General features: G+C 38.8%; 1 protein-coding gene across 1 annotated transcript in view; it reads right to left on the reverse strand.

The window, feature by feature from the left end:
- Window positions 1-985: 985 nt before the first annotated feature.
- CRTAM (cytotoxic and regulatory T cell molecule) overlaps window positions 986-22,038 on the reverse strand; it is a 31,631-nt gene continuing 10,578 nt past the window's right edge. The window contains exons 3-10 of the mRNA XM_077112021.1: window positions 21,024-21,176; window positions 19,181-19,324; window positions 17,961-18,122; window positions 8,509-8,589; window positions 6,579-6,662; window positions 4,019-4,165; window positions 2,807-2,893; window positions 986-1,116 (exon numbers count right to left, since the gene is read on the reverse strand). Of these exons, the coding sequence (XP_076968136.1) occupies window positions 986-1,116; window positions 2,807-2,893; window positions 4,019-4,165; window positions 6,579-6,662; window positions 8,509-8,589; window positions 17,961-18,122; window positions 19,181-19,324; window positions 21,024-21,176 (989 nt within the window). The remainder of the gene's footprint in view (window positions 1,117-2,806; window positions 2,894-4,018; window positions 4,166-6,578; window positions 6,663-8,508; window positions 8,590-17,960; window positions 18,123-19,180; window positions 19,325-21,023; window positions 21,177-22,038) is intronic.

Genomic DNA, 22,038 nt, shown 5'->3' on the forward strand with positions numbered 1-22,038 from the left:
CTGAAGAGATATATGTGCCCAGTTGTGAGTGTGATCTTTTGGTTAGATGGAGATGTGATTCCACCCATAGGTGGGTCTTGATTAGATTACGAGAGTCTTTAAAAAGGGAAACATTTTGGAGAAATGCCAGAAATGACAGAGCCTACAGAAACGACAGAGCTGACAGAGAGAGCAGACACAGATTTGTGGAGACCAGCAGATGTCACCATGAGACATTAAGCAAGCAACGACCTAGAGAGAGCCAAGGGAAGCCAAGAGATGAAAGCCAGCCCTGGAGAAGCAAAGTGAGGAACCCCCTCAGGGACAGAAGCTGAAAGATACAGAGCCCAGGAATAAGGGACCAGCAGATGCCAGCCATGGGACTACCCAGCTGACAGAGCTGTTCCTGACCCATCGGCCTTTCTTGAGTGAAGGTACCTCTTGTTGGTGCCTTAATTTTGGTCACACACTTCCTTAGAATTGTAAACTTGCAACTTATTAAATTTCCCTTTTTAAAAGCTGTTCCAATTTTGGTATATTGCATTCTGGAAGCTTGCAAACTAGAACAGAGTCTGAGATCTTCTTTACGTCTTTTTCATCTTGATGTTCTTTATTTGGAGACCAGGAGGAAAGATTAAAGTTTTTTTTTGTTTTTTTTTTAATGTAGTTCCACCAGAGCCTAGTGATCTCAAAAATCCTGTCCCTTTCTCTGTAAGATTTTATCCGGTCATGCTGACCCTGATCCACAAGGCTTGGTTGAATCCTCCTGCTCTGAAGTAGTGTCAGGCATAATGGGGTATTATGATTATCTACCTACGAAGCTTTACGCCTGTAGTTTGGTCCTCCTTTGCTCTTCTGGCTCTGGGGCAGATTTTCATCAGAGGACACCATCTCGCATTGCACTCAGAGTCCATTTTTTCATGTCCCAGGAATTATGCTCCTTCCCACAGACTGTGAAAGTGCCGACATGGCTGCCCCCAAATCGTACTTTCTCTTGCATGGGGCACTATACGATAGTCTCCGGTATATCAGTGAGCTCTCTTTTCAATTTCGAATTTTGTGCACGTCCCTTCCTCTTTGTCCTTGCTTCAGTGTACAACTGAGTGATGTAGTTCATGCAGCTCTTGGGGCGGGAAGCTGAAAGAAAAACATGTTGATGATGAGTATTTTATTTTGAGCAAAATTGCACCCACTTCTTCGGAAGACTTTCATTGGACATCCTATTTTTAAGTCCAGAGGTTGATGGCTTTTGAAACCAAATCTAAAATTCATACATGCATATAAATTGTCTGAATGCATTGTTAAATTATAATTTTTAAAAAGCCTGCTTACATAGACAATACTGATAAACCTGAAATAAAATATACAAGCATTTCTGTCATAGAATAACATATGTGTTACTGAAAAAAAATGCCTTCAGCAAAACTGCCTAGTAAAAGTAACATGATTTATGGGAAAATAAGATTGGGGCAGATACCTCAAAGCCTATGCAACTCTGTATACCAAGGCTGGGGATGGACCCACGGAATTTTTTTTTTTCATTTGCAAAAACAACAGGGTGGAAATGCTGGCCTGAGGGGGCTGAGGCTAAGTGGGCACAAGCGGAGGTCTGAGGCCAGGAGAAGATGCAGCCTCCTAGAAGACAAGACAAATCTCTGGGAATGCAACTGTTTGGAGAGGGAACTCTGAGTGCTCATTTTTAATTTTCTCAGACTTGAACTTCCAGAGCTTCTGCTTCTTCAGGGACTGAGCTAAGGACTTTTTCCTTTCCTACCAAAGGTTTTAATTCTACACCCACTGTTTTCATTTCCCTTGCCTAAGGAAAATGACAAATGAAGCAACCCAACTTACACATTATACTGACATCATTCTATTTGCCAGTTGAGCATGAGGTGGTAGATCCTATAGAAATATGTGTTGTGACACAACAGACTTTATATGGCTTATGTACATTTTCCCCTTCCCCATTTCAATTCTTCCTGCTAGTATATCTATTCTTTCTTTCCATTTCACATTCTACTGGGTTAAAACAAACAAAAAATGGGCAGAGGTCATGTAAAAAACAAGCTTCCTGGTTTCCTACAAAAACCTCCATCAAACCAGTAGAGAGAAGAGGCAAAGCTCACATATTTATTACAACTCCTGGCAGGTGGAATGAACCAATTTGTGTGCAGGAAATGAAACAGAAGTTACAAGACTGTCGCTTCACTATAGTTCTAACTTCTGCCTGCTGGATCTTTCTCAAGAACACACATACACAATCTCCTTCCCATTTGGATTCTTTTCATTCCTTTACATATTTTGCTGGAAGAATTGCAATGATGTCATCCAAAAGTCCTGAATTATTTCTGCTTGAATTAGTTAAGCATTGTATTTATTCATTCATACAGATGAATTAAACATTTAATTTGTGCCAGGCCCTGTGCTAGATCTGGGCATACAGATAGAGTCAATGAAATTATTTACCACCGGAAGGAGTATTGTGGTAACTAAATAAAAAAACACCAAAAATTACAAGCCAGGGTGGGTAGTGCTTCATTGGTAGAGGCAAATATGGAACACTCTGGAAGGGCACCAAGTCCACTGACCTGTCTTATATGTGACAGTGGGGGGTCGGGACAAGCATCCCAAACAGGCCTAACTTGAGCTACAGGAACTTAAGGGCTACTTTTTATTTTTTAAGACGCACTTCCTTACATTCTGCAAGATGACTTAGGGGATTGACTTTCTAGTGTTAAAAAACAAACTTTGATTTTTGCTCTCTTCCTCAGAGGCAATACATTAATGAACTTCATTTTTCAACTCATAGGCTCCATAATGCACTTACTTTGGCAATTTTGCCCTTGGGATGATGTTTCTTCATTATTTGACCTGGATTTGTAACTTTCCAGTGTGTGTTCTGAAATGTCATTTTCTGCAAGGAGAAAATTAAGTCATGAATTTCTGGTGCCACAGATGTCATCTCTATGTAGAAATATATGTTTGGATAAGATGGCATCTCTATTTTACACAAGATTAGCCTCATCACTCACCCTCCCATACCCCATGTCCTCATTATTTCAACACATAGTTTTAAAACCTTTACTATGATTCCTGCAGGGACTGTGGTAGGCGGGATAAGAGTTGTGGGTAGTAAAAACGACAGCACATTAGAAACTCAAGAAGGGACTTAATCCTGGCACACGCTAATGGAATGGATTGAGTAGATGGTTATTCTGGATAACGCCTATGGTGCTTTCCAACTCTGACAAAAGTTGCGTATATATTTTAATAGGTGTTTTTCATGCTAGCTAAATAATAATTTTTTGGTTTCCAAAAGCACATTAATAAGAAAGTACCGGGAAAAAAGTGACTAATACATCTTGGTTGAGTAAGGCTGAGTGTGCTCTTGCAAAGTAGGGTTGGGACCAAAACAGTGTGTTGTTTTCAACTTTTGATTGCCCATCCCAGGAATATGAACTCCTAGAGAGCAGGAACTGGGGCTGTCTTGTTGGCAGATGTGTCCCCAGTGCACTCTGTCTGTGCTCAGTGAATGTTTATTGAATGAATGAATGAATGAGCTCTCCACTCTATATCCCCCCCTTTTTTTGTATGTTGCATAGCAGGGGTCACATTTCATTCTTTTTCCATGTGAGTATCCCATTATTGTAGCACTATTTGTTGAATTTTTGTTTGATTGGTTGGTTTTTGTTTGTTTTGGGAAGTGCACAGGTGGGAATCAAACATGGGTCTCCCACATGGCAGGGGAGAATTTTACCACTGAATCACCCTTGCCCCCACTCTGTGTTCTTTTGTAAACTGAAGATTCTGTAACTTCCGGAGCTGCTCTAGTTTCTCTTGGATATGCACTCCGAGTACAATCCCTGGAGGGTCACATACCAATTTACTGGAAAACAAGCAATTACTTATTTGAGTGACAGTGCTTATCAAATAGATTGTGCAGCATCTATTGAGAAGGCTTTGCTTGACAGCATTTTCCCTTTCTCTAGCCAGTTATTTTAGCATCAAGTAGTGTCCACGGGGTGCTTTGCCCACTCACCTTTTTTCCATATCACGTGGGCTTTCCGCAGCTTCATTATAAAGAGTTGGACGATGATGAAGAGTATGAAAATGAGGAAGGACACAAGAATGAGCAATAGGATGCCACTTTTCCTCCTTGTCAATCCAACAGGCTTGGGGTTTGCCTCTATAAGGGAAATGAAACGATTTTAGACAGTTTTGGTTTTGTTCACTGAAGAATATATATGATACTTCCAAAGTGTGGTATTGACTGATGGACAGTTCAGATGAAAAGAGGAGAGCTTTACCCTGAGGGTAAAGAGACTCAACATTGTTCATTCTCTGAAAACAAGCAAACAGAAATACCAACCAACCAAGGGATCTTGTGGGATAATTTGAAGAAGGTTTTAAAGTTACGTAGATATTGAATTAATTATTTTTCTTTTCTATGGAAGATATGAATTGACTTAAATTATAGTAGGAAGATCCGAATTAGTTATTGTGCTGGTTTGAAAGGTAGTATGCTCCCTAAGAAAAGCCATGTTTTGATATAAATCCCATTTCATAAAAGTAGAATAATCCCTATTCAGTACTGTGTATTTGAAACTGTAATGAGATCGTCTCCTTGGTTGATGTGATTTAGTTAAGAATGGTTGTTAAACTGGATTAGGGGATGACATATCTCCACCCATTTGAGCGGGTCTTGATTAGTTTCTGAAGTCCTATAAAAGAGGAAACATTTTGGAGAAAGAGATTCAGAGAGAGCAGAGAATGCTGCAGCACCACGAAGCAGAGAGTCCATTGGAGATGAAGAAGGAAAACGCCTCCCAGGGAACTTCATGAAACCAGAAGCCAGGAGAGTAAGCTAGCAGATGACGCCATATTTGCCATGTGCCCTTCCAGCCGAGAGAGAAACTGTGACTGTGTTCGCCATGTGCCTTTCCAGATGAGAAACCCTGAACTTCATCGGCCTTCTTGAACCAAGGTATCTTTCCCCAGATGCCTTTGATTGGACATTTCTATAGACTTGGTTTAATTGGGATATTTTCTCAGCCTTAGAACTGTGAACTAGCAACTTATTAAATTCCCCTTGCTAAAAGCCGTTCCGTTTCTGGTATATTGCATTCCGGCAGTTAGCAAACTAGAACAGTTATAAAGAATGATTTCTTAGCAAAGGATGGAAAAGTAGCAAGACAGATTGTTAAGAAGCTTGAGAAATTATTCAAATAAAACGAAAACAGGTTTCATTTGAGTAACTTAGGCTAAATGTGGTTCTACACGAAGGCATTGGAGGATAAACCGGATGGACTCTGAGATGTCATTCTGAACCTGGAATTCGGATATATGAGTTGAAGTTTTGCTAAATGTCCTGGTCTTCTCATCTCAAACAACAAGCAATGAAGGAGTGCCAGCTGTGTAGTGGAACACTGTGCTTGGAGCTGTGTATGTTGCAATCCTTTTGCTTTAAGGGGGAATACCCTCTGCACATGTAAACAAATAAATTAATAAAAACAAACAAAAGTAACTTATCTTATGCTAAGGGCTAGCTCCATGTCTGTGGGTTATATAATAATGAGTTCAGGGATTCAGAGGCAGGAATGGACCCTAAAGGCTGAGTTGATAAAAAAAAAAAAAAAAAAAAAAAAAGAAGGCTACCGTAAAGATACTGACTCTGAAGGAGGGTTTGGGGAAAAATTGTGAAGGTATTTCTATCGGGGACAGCTGGGATAAATGAGGTCAGGGCACTAATAATAGGATGATGTTTTCAGAGAAAAATGTGTATTCCTGTAGGGCCTGCTTAGAGATAAGACTACAAAGCTAAGCGGTGGAGAGTACTTCAGAAGGGCTTGGAACTCGATACCATTCCATGGACAGTGGGAAACCATAAAAGTTTTCTGAACACAGGTGTGAGGAGTGCAAAAGAGTGGTTTGAAAGGAGGGTGCTAAAAAACGTACCAGGAACCAATACTTCATGTAGGAGGATGAGGAGGGGCTGAGTCAATGTGGTGACAGTGAAAATGTCCAAAATACCTGAAGGAGAAGACTCAAAATTCCTTGGAAACTGACTGGAGAAAAAGGCGTGAAGGATGACTGCTAGGTTTTGGACCTGCGTGTTGCTTTAGACAAGCTGATTTTGTGGGAAAACCTGCTGTTTGGTTTTTGGTGATGTTGAGCAGAATATTCACCTAGGGGTATGTGGAAAATGGAATGACACGGGAGACTGATGCTCATAAGAATATTCTAGAAATACAGGTAAAGAAATCTTCTACCTACAGGCAACTGAGACAACCCTGAGAAGAGATAAACTCTTTAAGAGCTAAGGAAAGAACAGAGGTAGTAAACTCAGAAGTCGTTCATGTTTCAGAAGCAGGAGGAAGCAGTGTTAACCCAAGAACACAGAGAAGGAGCGGTTAGCATGAAAGGAAAAGGACCAGGAGAGAATGTCAGAGAAGTCAAGAAGGGACAAGGGAGTGATTAACCAATCATGTCGTACAGAGCAGGAAGGTCAAGAAAAATGAGGACTGAAAAGGTCACTGGATTTATTGGTTAAGAGGTTAAAATGTCAAGTGTTTACTTTAAATGCAGTGGGTGGCACAGACCTGCAATTACTTCAGGATCTTGAATGGTTCGTTCTTCCTCTTCTTTTTCAATCTCTGCTCTACTGGAATCTTCCATCACTGTGACTAAAGTGAAAAAAGGAAGATGCGATATATGCATGCATTTGGGAAACCAAACGAAGTCATCCACTTTTAAACAAGGTCAATTTTGAACTAATGATTTATTGGCAAAAATAATTGCCAATGGCCGGACTCCTGTTGCCTTTTCCTTTTTCATTAATTTAAGATAAACATTTACGGAGCACTCTGTGCTAAGCCTTAAACTGAGCTTTTGGCGCATATTATCTTTTTTTCTCACCACAGCTCTGAAAAAACAGAGGTTTAGAGCATTTAAATAAAGTTGCCTAAAGCCCTGCAGCAGATAAGAGGCAGAACCGATATTAAAATCAGTTTTACTTCTAATGTTAGAAACCAAATTTTAAGCCATAGGCCTATAAGGGAGAAGGTCTTTAGGATGCTTCAAGAAAGAATTGAACGCTGAGGAATGGTATTTCAAGCTTTATGGATAGAGAACCTGGGGCCTGAAATGCAGAAAGGAATGATCTGGATGTTGAAAATAGGCTCAGGTGCCATTCAAAGCTATACTTGTCTCCCACATTCTATGATGCTTTTGCTAGGTAACAGAAATTATGAAAATCAGGGATTTCCTTTTCTGTTTTTGAAGCTTATGTTTTCTATTTTCTGGTTTTTCTCTTTCCTTCTGCTGACTCTTGCCTATTAGCCCATTGCACAGCGCCACGATGTGGCTCCTGAGGGGAATGAAACCACCCATTCTTACTGAATGTGAGTATTTTTAAGTCACAAAATCATAGAGATTGAATGCTGAGAGGAACTTCAGAAAACATGTTTTTTTCAAATCTTACGTTAGATATGAAAAATCAGAGCAGAAAATTGAACTGTTTTGTAGTCGTGTAAACCAATTTAAAGACAACTAGATTCTAAACACGTTTTTAAAAATTGGATTATTAAAGCAAGCGATGTCTCTGTCCCACCTTATAATAGTTGCAATTTCCACTGCCATTCACACAACTACATGGTACATCCTGTATCAATATTTAAAAATCTCCAAAATTTATCTTAACATCATTCAGGATACAGGTTTTTAAAAACGTGATCTGGTACTCAGAACTAGGTCCATCATAATGATATGAAAGCACTGATTCCACCAAAGGAAATTATAATAGAGACAGTGTGTGAAACAGAAAAAGAACACGTAGAAATTTATGTGTCTCTGGATAAGACTAACTATCTCACTCTAAGCAGTCTAACAAATTCAATCAATCATTCTTTCATTCAGCACTTTCTGAGTGCCTGCTATTGCTAGATACCACAGCAGGTAAAATACAAAGATAAATTAAATATATGATCAGTTAACCGTCTGGTCGGTTCATGATCTAAAAAAAATGAAATTATAATCCAGGCTTTCTAAATTCTTCTTCATTTAGAGTTTAATCTCGTCACCAAAAAATAATCTGAGTTCTTGAAAAACAAATTCAATCCACCTTTGTGTCTTCAAAGGTGATTTTGTTCTTCAATGACAAATAATACCAAATCGCCAGATCCTGCTTCTTTGCTCTCCATTTATACCAAGTCTTTACTTTGTGTAAACAGATGAGTCTCTCCACAAATGAATTCAGCTTTGCCCTTTACTGAAGAGGAAAGTCAAACGACACAGTCCATTTTTAGCACTGAACTAAAATGGGGTTATGTTTTTTTTTTTGAGGGTTATGTTACTCTGAAGCCCATCCCACTAAGTTAGCATTCCTGGTGTGGTTTTGTTCAAAGCTGGAGCAAATTAGAGGGTATCCTATATGGTCTTCAATAAAAATAAAAATAAAAACGTTCCTATAGTAGATTTGGAAAAATAAGGAGGCATGCTTTTAAAAAAAGTTTTGATGGTTTTGACACTTACCAGTACCAGTGGGAAGCTGAGGGTCTTGAAGGGATACAGAACTTTTCTCCAGAGCATCTGAAGCTGTTTCTTGATCAGTAACTAGGAAAGGAGAAAAACAAAATTCTGCAACTACAGAAAGAAATTTTTCCCACATCATTCTTGGTAAAATTGATTTGAGAATACATTTGGTTGCTATCTGCTTGTGCAGGTTTTGCAGAAACACCAGAATTATATGTTCTGTGGCTCTTGCTCTGTTTTTGAATCTGTGTCCTGCTGATTGCCCATCTGCTAACCTGCCTTGCTTAAAAGTACAGAATGTTGGACCTCTGCATTGTGGTGCATTTGGCAGTAGGCAAAGGGTATTTGCTATTTATGTCCATCTGGATCTATCCATCCATCCATCCATCATCCATCAATCCGTCCATCTGTCCATCCATCTGTCCGTCTATCTATCCATCCATCCATTCATCCATCCATCCATCCATCCATCCATCATCCATCCATCCATCCATCCATCCGTCCATCCATCCATCTGTCCATCCATCCATCTATCAGTTGTCTGTCTGACTGTCTACCTATCCAAATCTCTACCTACCTATTTATCAGTTAGGTGGGCTTTGGAGTCAGTCTCAGGCTGAGTTGAATTCTATTGCTGCCACTTGCTTGCTGCTGAGTGACTTTGGATAAGATAATTTATCTAAATCATTTTTTTCCTTATCTGTAAATGGAGATATTAATACTATTTACCTCTTGGGAGATTTTTTTTGTGAGTTAATGAGTTCATTCATAAAACATATTTAGCACAATGCCTGGCTATTTATTAAGCACAGGACTTACTAAATGTTGGTTGTCGTATAATATAAAAAAATTCTTAAGATTGTTTCCAGAGGTTCAGTTTAGTATAGATTTCCCTAAACAGGCTTGAACCCAGGAAGCATGTGCCTGTTATAATCTACAAATATTGATAGTGACATGTGAAAAGTAGGTAATGTTTTATGAAATCTGTGAGGGTCTCAGCATCCATTTAATCAAAGAATTTTACATTTATTAAACATTTAAATTTTTTTATATTTAAATCACATTTATCACATTTTATAAATGTGATTTATTAAAAAAAGTTTGATAAATATAAAAACACCTAAATTGTGTACAAAAACTCTGAGAAATGGAAGACGAAACACCGAGGAAACATTAGCAGAATAGTAATATATAGACCAATCCTAAAATGAGCTCTTTGTCTACAAAAATGTCAGACAATCTTGAGAAAAGAGGGGAAAACTTGAAAGCTAGTCAATAGTGGTAAGTACTAGAAGCAAATTGCAAGAAAAACATAATATGGGAAATATTGGTGCAAATAACATTTATCGATAATGGTTAAGGTCTTCTAGCATAGTGTAAGTGGATTCAGCTAAGCTTCATGTCCATATGTACATATATTTGAAATTAGAATTTGTACTTTGCATTATCCTCCCAATTGACAGCTGCAAACTAAGTGCATTTAGACTGAATATAATTTTGATCAAATGGATACTAGTGCACTATGACATCTCCCCAGTCAGTCAGAACATTATAGACCTGTGCAGTCCAATACGGCAGCCATAATTAAAGTGAAATAATCGTAAAAATGTAGTTCCTCTAAAAACGCAGACAGGGAGAAGATCACGTTGGAAGCAGAGATTGGAGCGATGGCTCTGCAAGCCAAGGAAAACCAAGGATTGGTGGTCAATAACAGAAGCTAGGAAGACCCAGGGAGGACTCTAAACCCTACAGTTTTCAGAGGGAGCATGGCCCTGCCAGCACCTTGATTTTAGACTCTTACCCTCCAGAACTGGGAGGCAATGAATTTCTGTTGTTTCAAGCAAAAATAAATAGATAAATAAATAATTTTTTTTTTAGTTCCTTAGTTGCAATAATCACATATTAAGTGCTCAACAGGAACATGATAATTTCGGAAAACTCCTCTCCACCACTATGAACTGGACAGCTTCCAAGCACTTAATAGACCTTTCTGATGAGGTCAATGATGATATTAATGAATGGATTTTGATATTTAAATATGTCAAAATTTGAAAGAACTGTCAGTGATCATATTAATGACTGTGATTTTGATATTTAAATATGTCAAAATTTGAAAGAACTGTTTAACTCAGTAGATCAATAGTTTCTAAATGACCAGTGCATGATTTTACAAAATTATGCGGCCTAAAAAAATCCATGAGTTCAATGGCTATTAATGTAACAGAATATGAGAAGTTAATTGATACATTGCAACCTTTTTTTAAAAAAAAAAAACTACCTCTTGTCAAGTTTTTACCAAAAAGAAGAATATCCATGATTATCTGAAAAAGTTATTAAACTTTTATTAAAATACTCTTTCCTTTTTTCAACTATATGTTTGTGTGAGACTAAAATTTTGTTTTATGTGTTTCAAACAAAACAACATATTGCAGTAATAGGAAACCAAAATTTTTCATTGAGAATATTAAAGAGACGAAATACAACAGTTACGAGAATCCTTACTCGTTTCCCCTTCCATCATCACACCAGTTGACTGAACACAATCTCTGTATGTCAATGTAGTAACTACCAAAGGATAAAAGTAAGAAACAAATAGAAGCTAGCAACAGCTGAGACTGGAGTTTCTTTTTGAATTCTTATTGGGATCTGGCAGCAGGTGCTAGATAATCCATGGTTAGGTCATGAATAAAAGTCACCTTTATTGTTATTATTAGAAACATTTATAGCTATGGTTTTGAGTCATAGATGACTACTGCTACAGAGGAAGAGGAACTGCAATTCCCCTCCTCCCAGTAGTAATTTCTGTAGATGGCTTGAACAATTACTGAGAAGTAAAACTGTATATTTTTTCAATATATTGTTCTCTAAAGAATCTGAATGTCTTTGGGAATCGTTCAGACAGTGTCTCATTTTATGTTTGGCAATCCTCTCATGTCCCCACATGCCCTAGGCTCATGTGACAGAGGTGGAGCGATGGGGTGGAGAATGAATCATAAAGACATCGGAATATTTGTGTAAGAGTACAGCACAATCCCAATTGGAAAGGAAGAAGTAAAATTCTCATTATTTGCAGATGACGTGATACTATACTTGAGAAATCGACAGTGAAGTTACTTGAGCTAACAAACAAATTCAGCAAGGTAGGGGATATAAAATTAATGTGCAAAAATCAGTAACATTTCTATACACAAGCAATGACCTAGCTGAGGAGTCAGTTAAGGGAAAGATTCCATTCAAAATAACAACTAAAAGAATCAAGTACTTAGGAATGAGCTTGATTAGGAACGTAAAGGACTTGTACACAGAAAACTCCATAGCATTGCTAAAAGAAATCAGAGGAGATCTAAATAGGTGGAAAGACATTCCCTGCTCATGGACAGGAAGGCTAAATATAGTTAAGATGTCAATTCTCCCCAAATTGCTCTACAGATTCAACACAGTACCAATCAAAATTCCAACAACCTACTTTAAAGATATGGAAAAGCTAACTACCAAATTCATCTGGAAGGGAAAGAGACCCCAAATAGCTAAAAGCATCCTAAAAAAGAAGAACGAAGTGGGAGAATTAACACTCCCTGACATTAAAACCTATTATAAAGCCACACTGGGCAAAACAACATGGTACTGGCACAAAGACAGAAGCATTGACTAATGGAATTGAATTGAGAGTGCAGAAATAGACCACCAAATCTATGGTCAACTGATTTTTGACAAGGCCCCAAATCCTCTGAACTGGGGCAAAATAGTCTTTTCAATAACTGGATATGGAAGAACTGGATATCAATAACCAAAGGAATGAAAGAGGGTCCCTATCCCACACCCTACACAAAAATTAACTCAAAGTGGATCAAACATCTAAATATAAGAACTAGCACCATAAAGGTGCTAGAAGAAAATGTAGGGAAGCACCTTCAAGACCTAGTAATAGGAGGTAGCTTCCTAAACTTGACACCCAAAGCACAAGCAACAGAACAAAAAATAGATAAATGGGAACTCCTGAAAATCAAATGCTTCTGCACCTCAAAAGACTTTGTCAAAAAGGTGAGGGGCAGCCAACTCAATGAGAGAAAATATTTGGAAATCATGTATCAGACAAAGGTTTGATTTCCTGTATAAACAAAGAAATCATACAACTCAACAGCAAAAGAACAAACAACCCAACTATAGAATGGGCTAAAGAAATGAATAGGCATTTTTCTGAAAAGAAAATACAGATGGCTCAATAGCACATGAAGAGATGCTCATTTTCATTGGCTGTAAGGGAAATGCAGATCAAGACTAAATGAGGGGCGGCAAGACTGCTTGCCTGCCATGCCAGAGGACCTGGGTTTGATTCCTGGTACCCGCCCATGTAAAAAAAAAAAAAGACTGAATGAGATACCACCTTACTCCTATACGAATGGCTGCTATTAAACAGGAAACTACAAATGTTGGAGAGGATGTGGAGAAACTGGGACACTTATGCATTGCTGGTGGGAATGTATAATGGTGCAGTCACTATGGAAGACTGTTTGGCGGTTCCTTAGGAAGCTAAATATCGAGTTGCCCTAATTCGTTGCAATAGCACTAATTGGTATATAACCAGAAGAGCTAAAGCAATGACACAAACAGATATTTGCACACCGATGTTCACAGCAGCATTATTCACAATCGCCAAAAGATGGAAACAAACCAAATGCCCATCAACAGATGAGTGGATCAACAAAATGTGGTATATATATACAATGGACTATTATGCAGCAGTTATACTAAATGATGTCCTGAAGCACATGACAAGATGGATGAACCTTGAGGATATAATATTGAGTGAAATTAGCCAGACACAAAGGGATAGATACTGTATGATTCCACTTTTATGACCAGCATAAAGGTATAATCAGAGGTTTTTAATACAGAATATAGGGGGCTTAGAGATACCTAGAAGCTAGAGATGGGTGAACTGTTAGCTAATGAGTATGAATTCCAATGTAAAGGAATAGATAGGAGTGAAGGTGTTTCTCTAGTGAGTCTATAAATAATATTACCATACTGACGATGAACAAGATTGAAAGGGGTTGTATAGACCTATGTGTCCCACTGATTAACACTAGAAATATGAATTAGTTCTTGCAAGAAGTACTTCAAAGATATGATTCTGGTACAAAGAGTGTTTAAGCCCAGGATACAAGGGGAAAACTGCTATTGCATGCTATGGGCTATATTCAAAAGGAAAACATCAGCACTATCACAGCAGAGGTAAATAATGGGGGGAGGGACAAGGGGAGGTTTAGATTTCCTATTTGGCAAGGGTGTGCTTATTGGTTTTCTTTCTCTTTGGGAACAATGGAATTATCTAAAATTGAGAATGTTCATGGACTGTGGACTTTGGGCCCTAAACATGATGCCTGATGAATGCAGGTGGCTGAAGGATGCACTGACTGAGAAGTAGACTGTCAAATGATGGTGTGTACTTATGAATGAAGGTTGTGTTGATACAAAAAGGAACAGCTGTGAGTCAAGCAATGATGTGAATGAATAGGTGGGACATTTGGTGAGAAAAAAATAAGCCAGAGACAAAAGAACAACAATGGTATGGTCACCTTTAGAAAATGTTTACAAGAAAAGAAGGGCCTAGATTGTAAGCTTTTAGAACAGACACATTAAGTCCAGAGTGGTGATTATTATTTCTGGATTTTGGGAGGCTGTTTTATATATAACCTGATATTTAGAGGTAAGAATGAAGCCAAACAGGTTGGGGTTAAAGTAATTCAGAACACAAGGGTAAGGAAGACAGTGTCTATATTTTAGAACCACACATACTCTTTGAGACCAATGAAAGAAAGGTTTATGTGGTCTGGAACTGAAATTTTCTGTAGTGCATAATTTAATTCAACCTATCTGTATAGCTCATTTGAACAACTGAAACACAGGGAGTGCAGAATAAGAAAGAGGTCCTTTAATCTTGTATATCCTAGAGGATTTTTTCTTTTTTTTTTTTTTTTTAACTTTTTTTATTAATTAAAAAAAATTAACAAACAAAACATTTAGATATCATTCCATTCCACATATACAATCAGTAATTCTTAATATTATCACATAGTTGCACATTCATCATTTCTTAGTACATTTGCATCGATTTAGAAAAAGAAATAAAAAGACAACAGAAAAAGAAATAAAATGATAATAGAGAAAAAGAAACTATACGTACCATACCCCTTACCCCTCGCTTTCATTTACCACTATTTCAAACTGAATTTATTTTAACATTTGTTCCCCCTATTATTTATTTTTATTCCATATGTTCTACTCTTCTGTTGATATAGTAGCTAAAAGGAGCATCAGACATAAGGTTTTCACATTTACAGAGTCTCATTGTGAAAGCTATATCATTGTTCAATCATCATCAAGAAACATGGCTACTGGAACACAGTACTACATTTTCAGGCAATTCCCTCCAGCCTCTCCACTACATCTTGAACAACAAGGTGATATCTACCTAATGCGTAAGAATAACCTCCAGGATAATCTCTCGACTGTTTGGAATCTCTCAGCCATTGACGCTTTGTCTCATTTTACTCTTCCCCCTTTTGTTCGAGAAGGTTCGCTCAATCCCTTGATGTTAATTCTCAGCTCATTCTAGGGTTTTTCTCAGTCCTTTGATGCTGAGTCTCAGTTCATTCCAGGATCTTTGTCCCACATTGCCAAGAAGGACCACACCCCTGAGAGTCATGTCCCATGCAGAGAGGGGAAGGGTGGTGAGACTGCTCATCATATTGGCTGGAGAGAGAGGCCACATCTGAGCAACAAAAGAGGCTCTCTTGGGGGTGACTCTTAGGCCTGAATTTTAAGTAGACTTGACCTATCCTTTGTGGAGTTAAGTTTCATGTGAACAAACCTCAAGACTGGGGGCTCAGCCTACAGCTTTGGTTGTCCACACTGCTTGTGAGAATATCAAGAATTCAACTTGGGGAAGTTGAATTTCTCCCCACTCTCACCATTCCCCGAAGGGGGCTTGCAAATACTTTTCCAGTCACTGATCAAATCACTCTGGGATTCATGGGGGATCACTCTGGACAAACCACCAAAATCTCATGTGCTACCTGAGATTCCAAGTACTTATGACATTCAATCAAACTATCTACATGAATTATATTAGGAAATTCCCTAGAGCATTTTCAGCAGATAATCAAAAAGTATTGGCAAAGTCCCTTGAGGGATGGGAGGAAGAATATGGAACTATTAAACTTTTCCATCAGGGAATCCTCTGATACTGTGTCAAACTTTAGGGACACCTAAATCAATAGGCCATACCCTCGATCATGAGGCCTACTTTTGTGAAGCTTATATAGGTAGTAGAGAAGCTTAGACTACCTATAAACATGCTTAAGAGTTACTTCTGGAGGACCTCTTTTGTTGCTCAGATGTGGCCTCAGTTTCTCTAAGCCTAACTCTGCAAGTGAAATCATTGCCCATCCCCCTATGTGGGACATGACATCCAGGGGTGAAAGTGTCCCTGGTGATGTTGGAGATGACTCCAAGGGATGAATCCAGACCTGGCACTATGGGATCAACAATTCCATCCAGACCACAAGAGGGAAAAGAAGGGTAACTAATAAAGTATCAGTGGCAGAGAGAGTTCAAATAGAGTCGGAGACTACTCCGGAAGTTGCTCTTACACAAACTTCAGTTAGACCTTGCTACCTATCATAACCTGCCAATCCCCAACCAGGATCATTCCAGCCAATTTTAAAGAACACTTAAGGCAATATATAAGATTCCACAAGTGTTCCATGCACTAGAGTAACTTTCCAGAAACCTACAACCTCCAGATGGGTCTCTGGTCCAGATAAGTTCTTAAACCTAGCCCAGCCTCTCTAGAACATCAGATAGTTCCATCTCCCTACCCCATATTAGTGACAGACCCTTCCAATATGAAAAATTTAGAATGGCCATAGCCCAAACACCCCTAAAGAGAGGGATGGAAAGATCAAAGGTGATGGTGGAGTTATACAGAGAAGATAGGATTTAACAAATGACTATGAATGCTGAATCATTAAACTGATCTCTCTTTTAGTCTCCAGTATTTTAGAGCAGCTAGATGTAAAAACCTAAAGTTGTGGAAATGTAACCTATGTCAAACTCTGATATATGTTCTAGAAGTAATTGTGGTGCTGAGCTTTGAAATTTATAGCTTTTTTGTATATATGTTATTTTTCACAAAAAAGAAAGGAAAAAAAGTTGATTGTGATGATAAAATATGTAAGCCCTCTAGTCTCCTATATTCTGGAGCAGCTAGAAGGAAAAATCTGAGAGGATCGTATGGTAGCCCATGACAAATTCTGGGATTTGTCCTTTAACTACTTGTTGAAGAGTGCTTTGAAAACTATTGCTTTTTTATTTCTTTGCTTTGTATATATATTATACTATACAATTAACAAAAAGAGTACAGAACAGTGCTGCACTGCAGTCTTGGGGGCCTCGAGGCTTCTATTGTGGCATCCTCAATGATGACTTACGGTGTGAGAGGGGGTAGGTTAATTACAACCACCGCTCCCCCCCAGAGGAAAACCCTTCAGTTTTCCAACAGTGGGGTTCTCGTAAACAAACTTACCCATCACAAAGGCTTTTGATGACCAGTTATTTTGTTTGACAAATGAGCTTTTTCAAGAAATGCATCATCATCCCACAGTTTCCTTCTCCACTAATGCGACATCTTCTACCTTAGGGATCTCTTTTATACTAAATATCTTATAAAGCAATGAAACTCAGAATCCAACGAATTACAGAACTACATACATGACAAATGTCATGTTACTTCTTGTAGGCAACCCCAAGGCTCAAAGGGTTTTATATACTTTTAAAATTACCTTTTGGACTTTTGGCAAAGAAATCATAGAAAAGAGGTTCTGAAAATGAAGGCAACTCCTCTTCACATTTAACAGTTAATGTTTTGAATGGGGGTTTGCTCAGAATAGTAATATGTCTAAACTAAAATCTTCAAAACAGTCATCTTTACATCTGAAGAGGAACTATATCTTCACGTAACTGCATGAGTGTTCTATATTAGTGTTAAATGATATCAACAGGTTTAGATTTATCTCAGTTAGGTGTTATTTCCTGGGTCAAATACAAAGATGCAGTTTGCTTTGTCTGATCTCTCCAAATATGTGACAGCAATAAAACGATTAAAGGTCAAGTTATGCTAGATGTCATTGTCAAGAAGCAAGCATGACACTGCTTGCATATGGTGCTCTGCCAGGTTGTCTGCACAAATGAGCTGCTTCTGAACTTTGGAAGATTTACAACCCTGTGGTCCAGCTGGAGTGATTTCAATCATTAAAGGAATTTGCTATTAAGGAGAGCTTTGTTGGCAATAATCTCACTCTGAGGGACTTGGCCCATCCCTTTAAACTGTGTTTGGTAGTGTAATATAAAGGTATAAATTATTAAAGACAACCATTAGTTCTTCTTACCCAAATCTTCAAATTGGAAGGGTGCTATCAGTTTTCCTCCTTGCAGGCCTTGATGTCGGATAATGCAGTCTGCTGTTGAGTTTTTGCCATATGTGTGGACTCTGAGTGTACTGGTTGTATTACATAACTTTCCATCAGCTTCAAATACATGGTTGGTTTCACCTATTCAGCAAATATAAAAAGGTATGTGAGGTTGTGGCTGTTTAACACTTTTGGATGGGGGTCTCAGAGACCAGTGACCTTGACTTCCTGACAAGCACATTAGACTACTAGCTGCGGCCAGCTGTCTAGGACATATGCTTGGCTCTGCGTTGCAAAGGGAAGCAGGTGAACCAGAGTGGATGGGTCTCTATCAATCCTTCACTACTGGAAAAAGGTTCACAGTTTACAATGGTTATGCAAGAAGCCTGATGTCATGTGAAACGCAAAGACCCAAGAACTTACTCAGATTGCATGAAAACAGGCAAACTACAGGAGATGTTTTACACTGAAGTAGACTTGGCATTGACCTGGGAGTAAGATTTGGATTTCAGCTCTTTTCTCTATAACACTCCATTTGGCCTTCGGTTTTCTCAACTGTCAAAAGTCCCTTCCAGATCTATGATTCTATAATCTATGATTACACAGATATTGGATGTACTATTTGTTGAAATGTAAGCAAACTAAAAGAAATTCCCAAACATCGTAATTAATTAGCTTTCCTGCATCAATCTAAAGAGCCAAAGTTTAGATTCTTTGTTACCATAATATTTTTAAGGGTAATATGATGAAGTCCTATATTATATGAGCATAGTGTGCTGGTCCAACACTATATGAGTAAGAAAATTTCGGTTTGTAACTATATGTACTATGTTAAATGATTATGTTCAGGGGTAATAGTTAGACGGGCTGAAAAGTTTATGCTCAGGGGTAATAGTTATGTTGTACCACTTCTCTTAGGAAATTTTGTCAAATTTTAAGAAGCCATAACAAACATTCCATGTAGGTTTCTGCCTTGTTTTAAGCTAGAAAATTTTCATTGTTTGCTATTGGCCTTTTAAGATTAAGGCATGATATTGATTGGTTAAAAGGATAATTTGTCTGGAAAAGAATGGACACATTATTGAATGGTGTCTTCTGGCATCTCCTGCCACCAGAGGGTGCCAGAACATTTAGAAATCCCTTGGAAACTTAAGTAGGAAAGAAAAGAAACAGGAAAAGGGGAGAGTTTCTCCACCTACCATAGACCTCAAGGCCGTTCCCCAGAAGCCAGGTTATTTGTGGCGGAGGCTTGCATCTCACGGTGAAGCATTTAAGTATAACATGTTCTTCTTCATCTTGAAATCTGATAACCGAAGCTTCCAGGGTTGGCTTGAAAGGAATTGCTAGAAGGAAATGGATTTTTCTGTGCTTAACAAACTGATCTGCACATTCAGCAGAGCACAGAGTCTAATCGTCTGCTAGGATCATTGTAGGGTGTAACCTAATTTATGGGCATGATTTTCACTTGAACTTTCCAAGAATACAGTCATGCTAAAGGGCTTTTATGTGCTTGCAAAGGTACCTTGGCTGAAGTGCCATGAAGTGTGTGAATAGTTCCTGAAAGTTCCAAACAGACTAGGTGACAACAGAAGTTCTTAAATTTGATATCTGACTATATTTGAATAGGCATGTGGTGAGGCTTGGACAGCTGACGTCTAGTCCAATCTCTGCTGCCCTAGTTGTAGGGCCTGGGGTGAGTCCTCTAACTTCTTGGGAAATCAGTTTCCTTGTCTGTGACATGAAGGAGTTGCCTTATGAACTCAAAGGCTCTTTTAGCTCTTAACTTTCTGGAGTCTATGATGCATCTGGATGTAAGCTACTTCTGCCCCTCCTCTAACATTCAAAATGCATTTTTCTTAAAAAGGACCCATTGGCCATTGTCCTTCCTACTCCTTTCTTGGTAACACTTTAGTTAGGATGGCTTCTTCTTTTCCAGTCTGACTTCACACTTTGATCCAGAACATGGTTTCACATTTATCTGCTTATCCCTCCAGCCATTCTAAAAGCATTCATTAGCTCCAACCATCAGCTAGATGAGTTGGATGCTGGCAACACAAAAATTAAAGAGATTGGCTCCTTGGAGGTCTGGAGGTGGTCTCAACCCTTCAACTGTTAATTAAAAGACCACAGGTTAAGCGCAATATAGAGGTGTGCCCGGGGTGCCTTGAGAGCCCAGAGGGCCACACCACAGTCAGAGCCAGGGTGACGTGGGTGTGCACAGCAAGGAACAGAGCCACCTTGGTTCTCAACCCCTCTCCCCCAGGGGCCACGCCTTCTCAGCAACTTGCCCACCATAGCCTCACCTTATGACAGACACTGTGTGGTATATACTGCAATCATTCAACAAGAGAGGACGGAGGAATTCACTTGTGTAATAGGTGCAATTATGTTATTTAGAGATTAATAAAAACAATGCTTTTAATAGGTCTGCTCTGCCACCAAAACAAGACCAAAGAAGTAATGATAGTGAAATGTACACTGGACACAACGGAAAGCTGACCATTCACCAAATTGAGTGAGTCCCAGACAACTGCAAAACTGTAACTTCCTACTGCTACCCCATGGTGGAAGACAGGCACTTGCGCAGGCAGGGGGTATGAGCAAATCCCCCAGCACAGTTCCATCTGAATTCATTCTCTTTTGGCACATGCTGTGATGGGGTTCTACTTTATTTACATACATCTTGTCCTCCTAAACTGGTGTACAAACTCCCTACAGCTGGAGATTGTCCCTAATTTATCTCTGATTACCTAGAGTGTAGTACAGTGCCTAGCACATAATGGCAGCACATTGCATACCAATTCTCTTTTCCTTTAGTGACCCTAAGAGAAAGCTTGGTACAAAAGACAAATTTCACAAGTTCACAGTTCTATCTGGAGCCTCTCCCAGGCCTGCCACTGAAAATTCTCTCTTCTGTTTCCTTTCAAGATGTTCAGGAGACCCTTGCCATAAGCAGCAATTTTAAAAGAAAATGTTAAATGATATACATTGTTCGTAAGTATACTGGCCGTGCTGGGTTAACTTGCTTTTACTGGCACTGACCTAGCACAATCACTTTCACTTCCTTGGTTCTCACGAAGTTGCTGTAATGTAAACACTTGTACACGCCTTCATCTTGCAGAGTTACGTTCAGTACGCTGATGGAGAGCTGACTGGGGGAGTGATGAAGAAGCTGGTATTTCGTATTTTTTAAAGCTGTGCAAGAGGGAAAGAGAACTGTTGTGAGGAAAGTAATCAGATGAATACAGATTAATCATTCACAGGAAAAGCTTTTGATTTTCACACTTTAAAGGAACACATGTCATGTCTTTGATTTAGCTGCCTTCAAAATTCTAGTGTTAGCAGCTGGATGCCTCTCTACAGCTCGAAGTTAGTTTAGGAGATGAAATATGTTGATTCTGGGATTGGTGAAATAAACACATTGCTTTATTTGTGCTTGTCGGAAAAAAGAACAAACTCTAGGCTGGTTAAGTGTTCAGCAAAGCAGGAGGATTTTAACTAATTTATTTTTTATATTATGAAGAATGGCCCGTGATTATTTACATCTTTAAAATCTGATTCATTTGAGGTCATCTTGTCACAACAAATGGGAAGAATGGAAGACAAAATGGAGTGATGTTCACTACTCCAGCTGGGTGCTTTTTAATTTATATTTCTAAAAGCTCATTATTATTTGAAGCTTCCCAAAAATTCTGACATAATCCTTCCAGGTGTTTAGTCCATGGCAAAGAAGAAAGCTTTGGGGGTCTCTGGCTGATAGCAAATTGTCTGTCTTGGTTGTTGTCTATTGAGCTGGGGCTTCCATTTCAAGTCAACAATCCCTTAGCAAATCAGAGGCACCCGACATGAGTGTTTTTACTTGTCTTTTAGTTATGATTTATGATGTATACAAGCTGAAATAGTCAAACCGTGAGGGACGACCCAGGGAAGGTTGTCTTCATCTGGAGGTGCTGTGGGACACTGAGGTTACATGAGCTAAATTGAGAGGTTCTCAGTCTCAGCCCTATCGACATTTTGAACAGATCATTCTCTGTTGTGTGTAGGGCTGTTCTGTGTG

Source organism: Tamandua tetradactyla, chromosome 8 (assembly GCF_023851605.1).
Source record: "Tamandua tetradactyla isolate mTamTet1 chromosome 8, mTamTet1.pri, whole genome shotgun sequence".
NCBI lineage: Eukaryota > Metazoa > Chordata > Mammalia > Pilosa > Myrmecophagidae > Tamandua > Tamandua tetradactyla.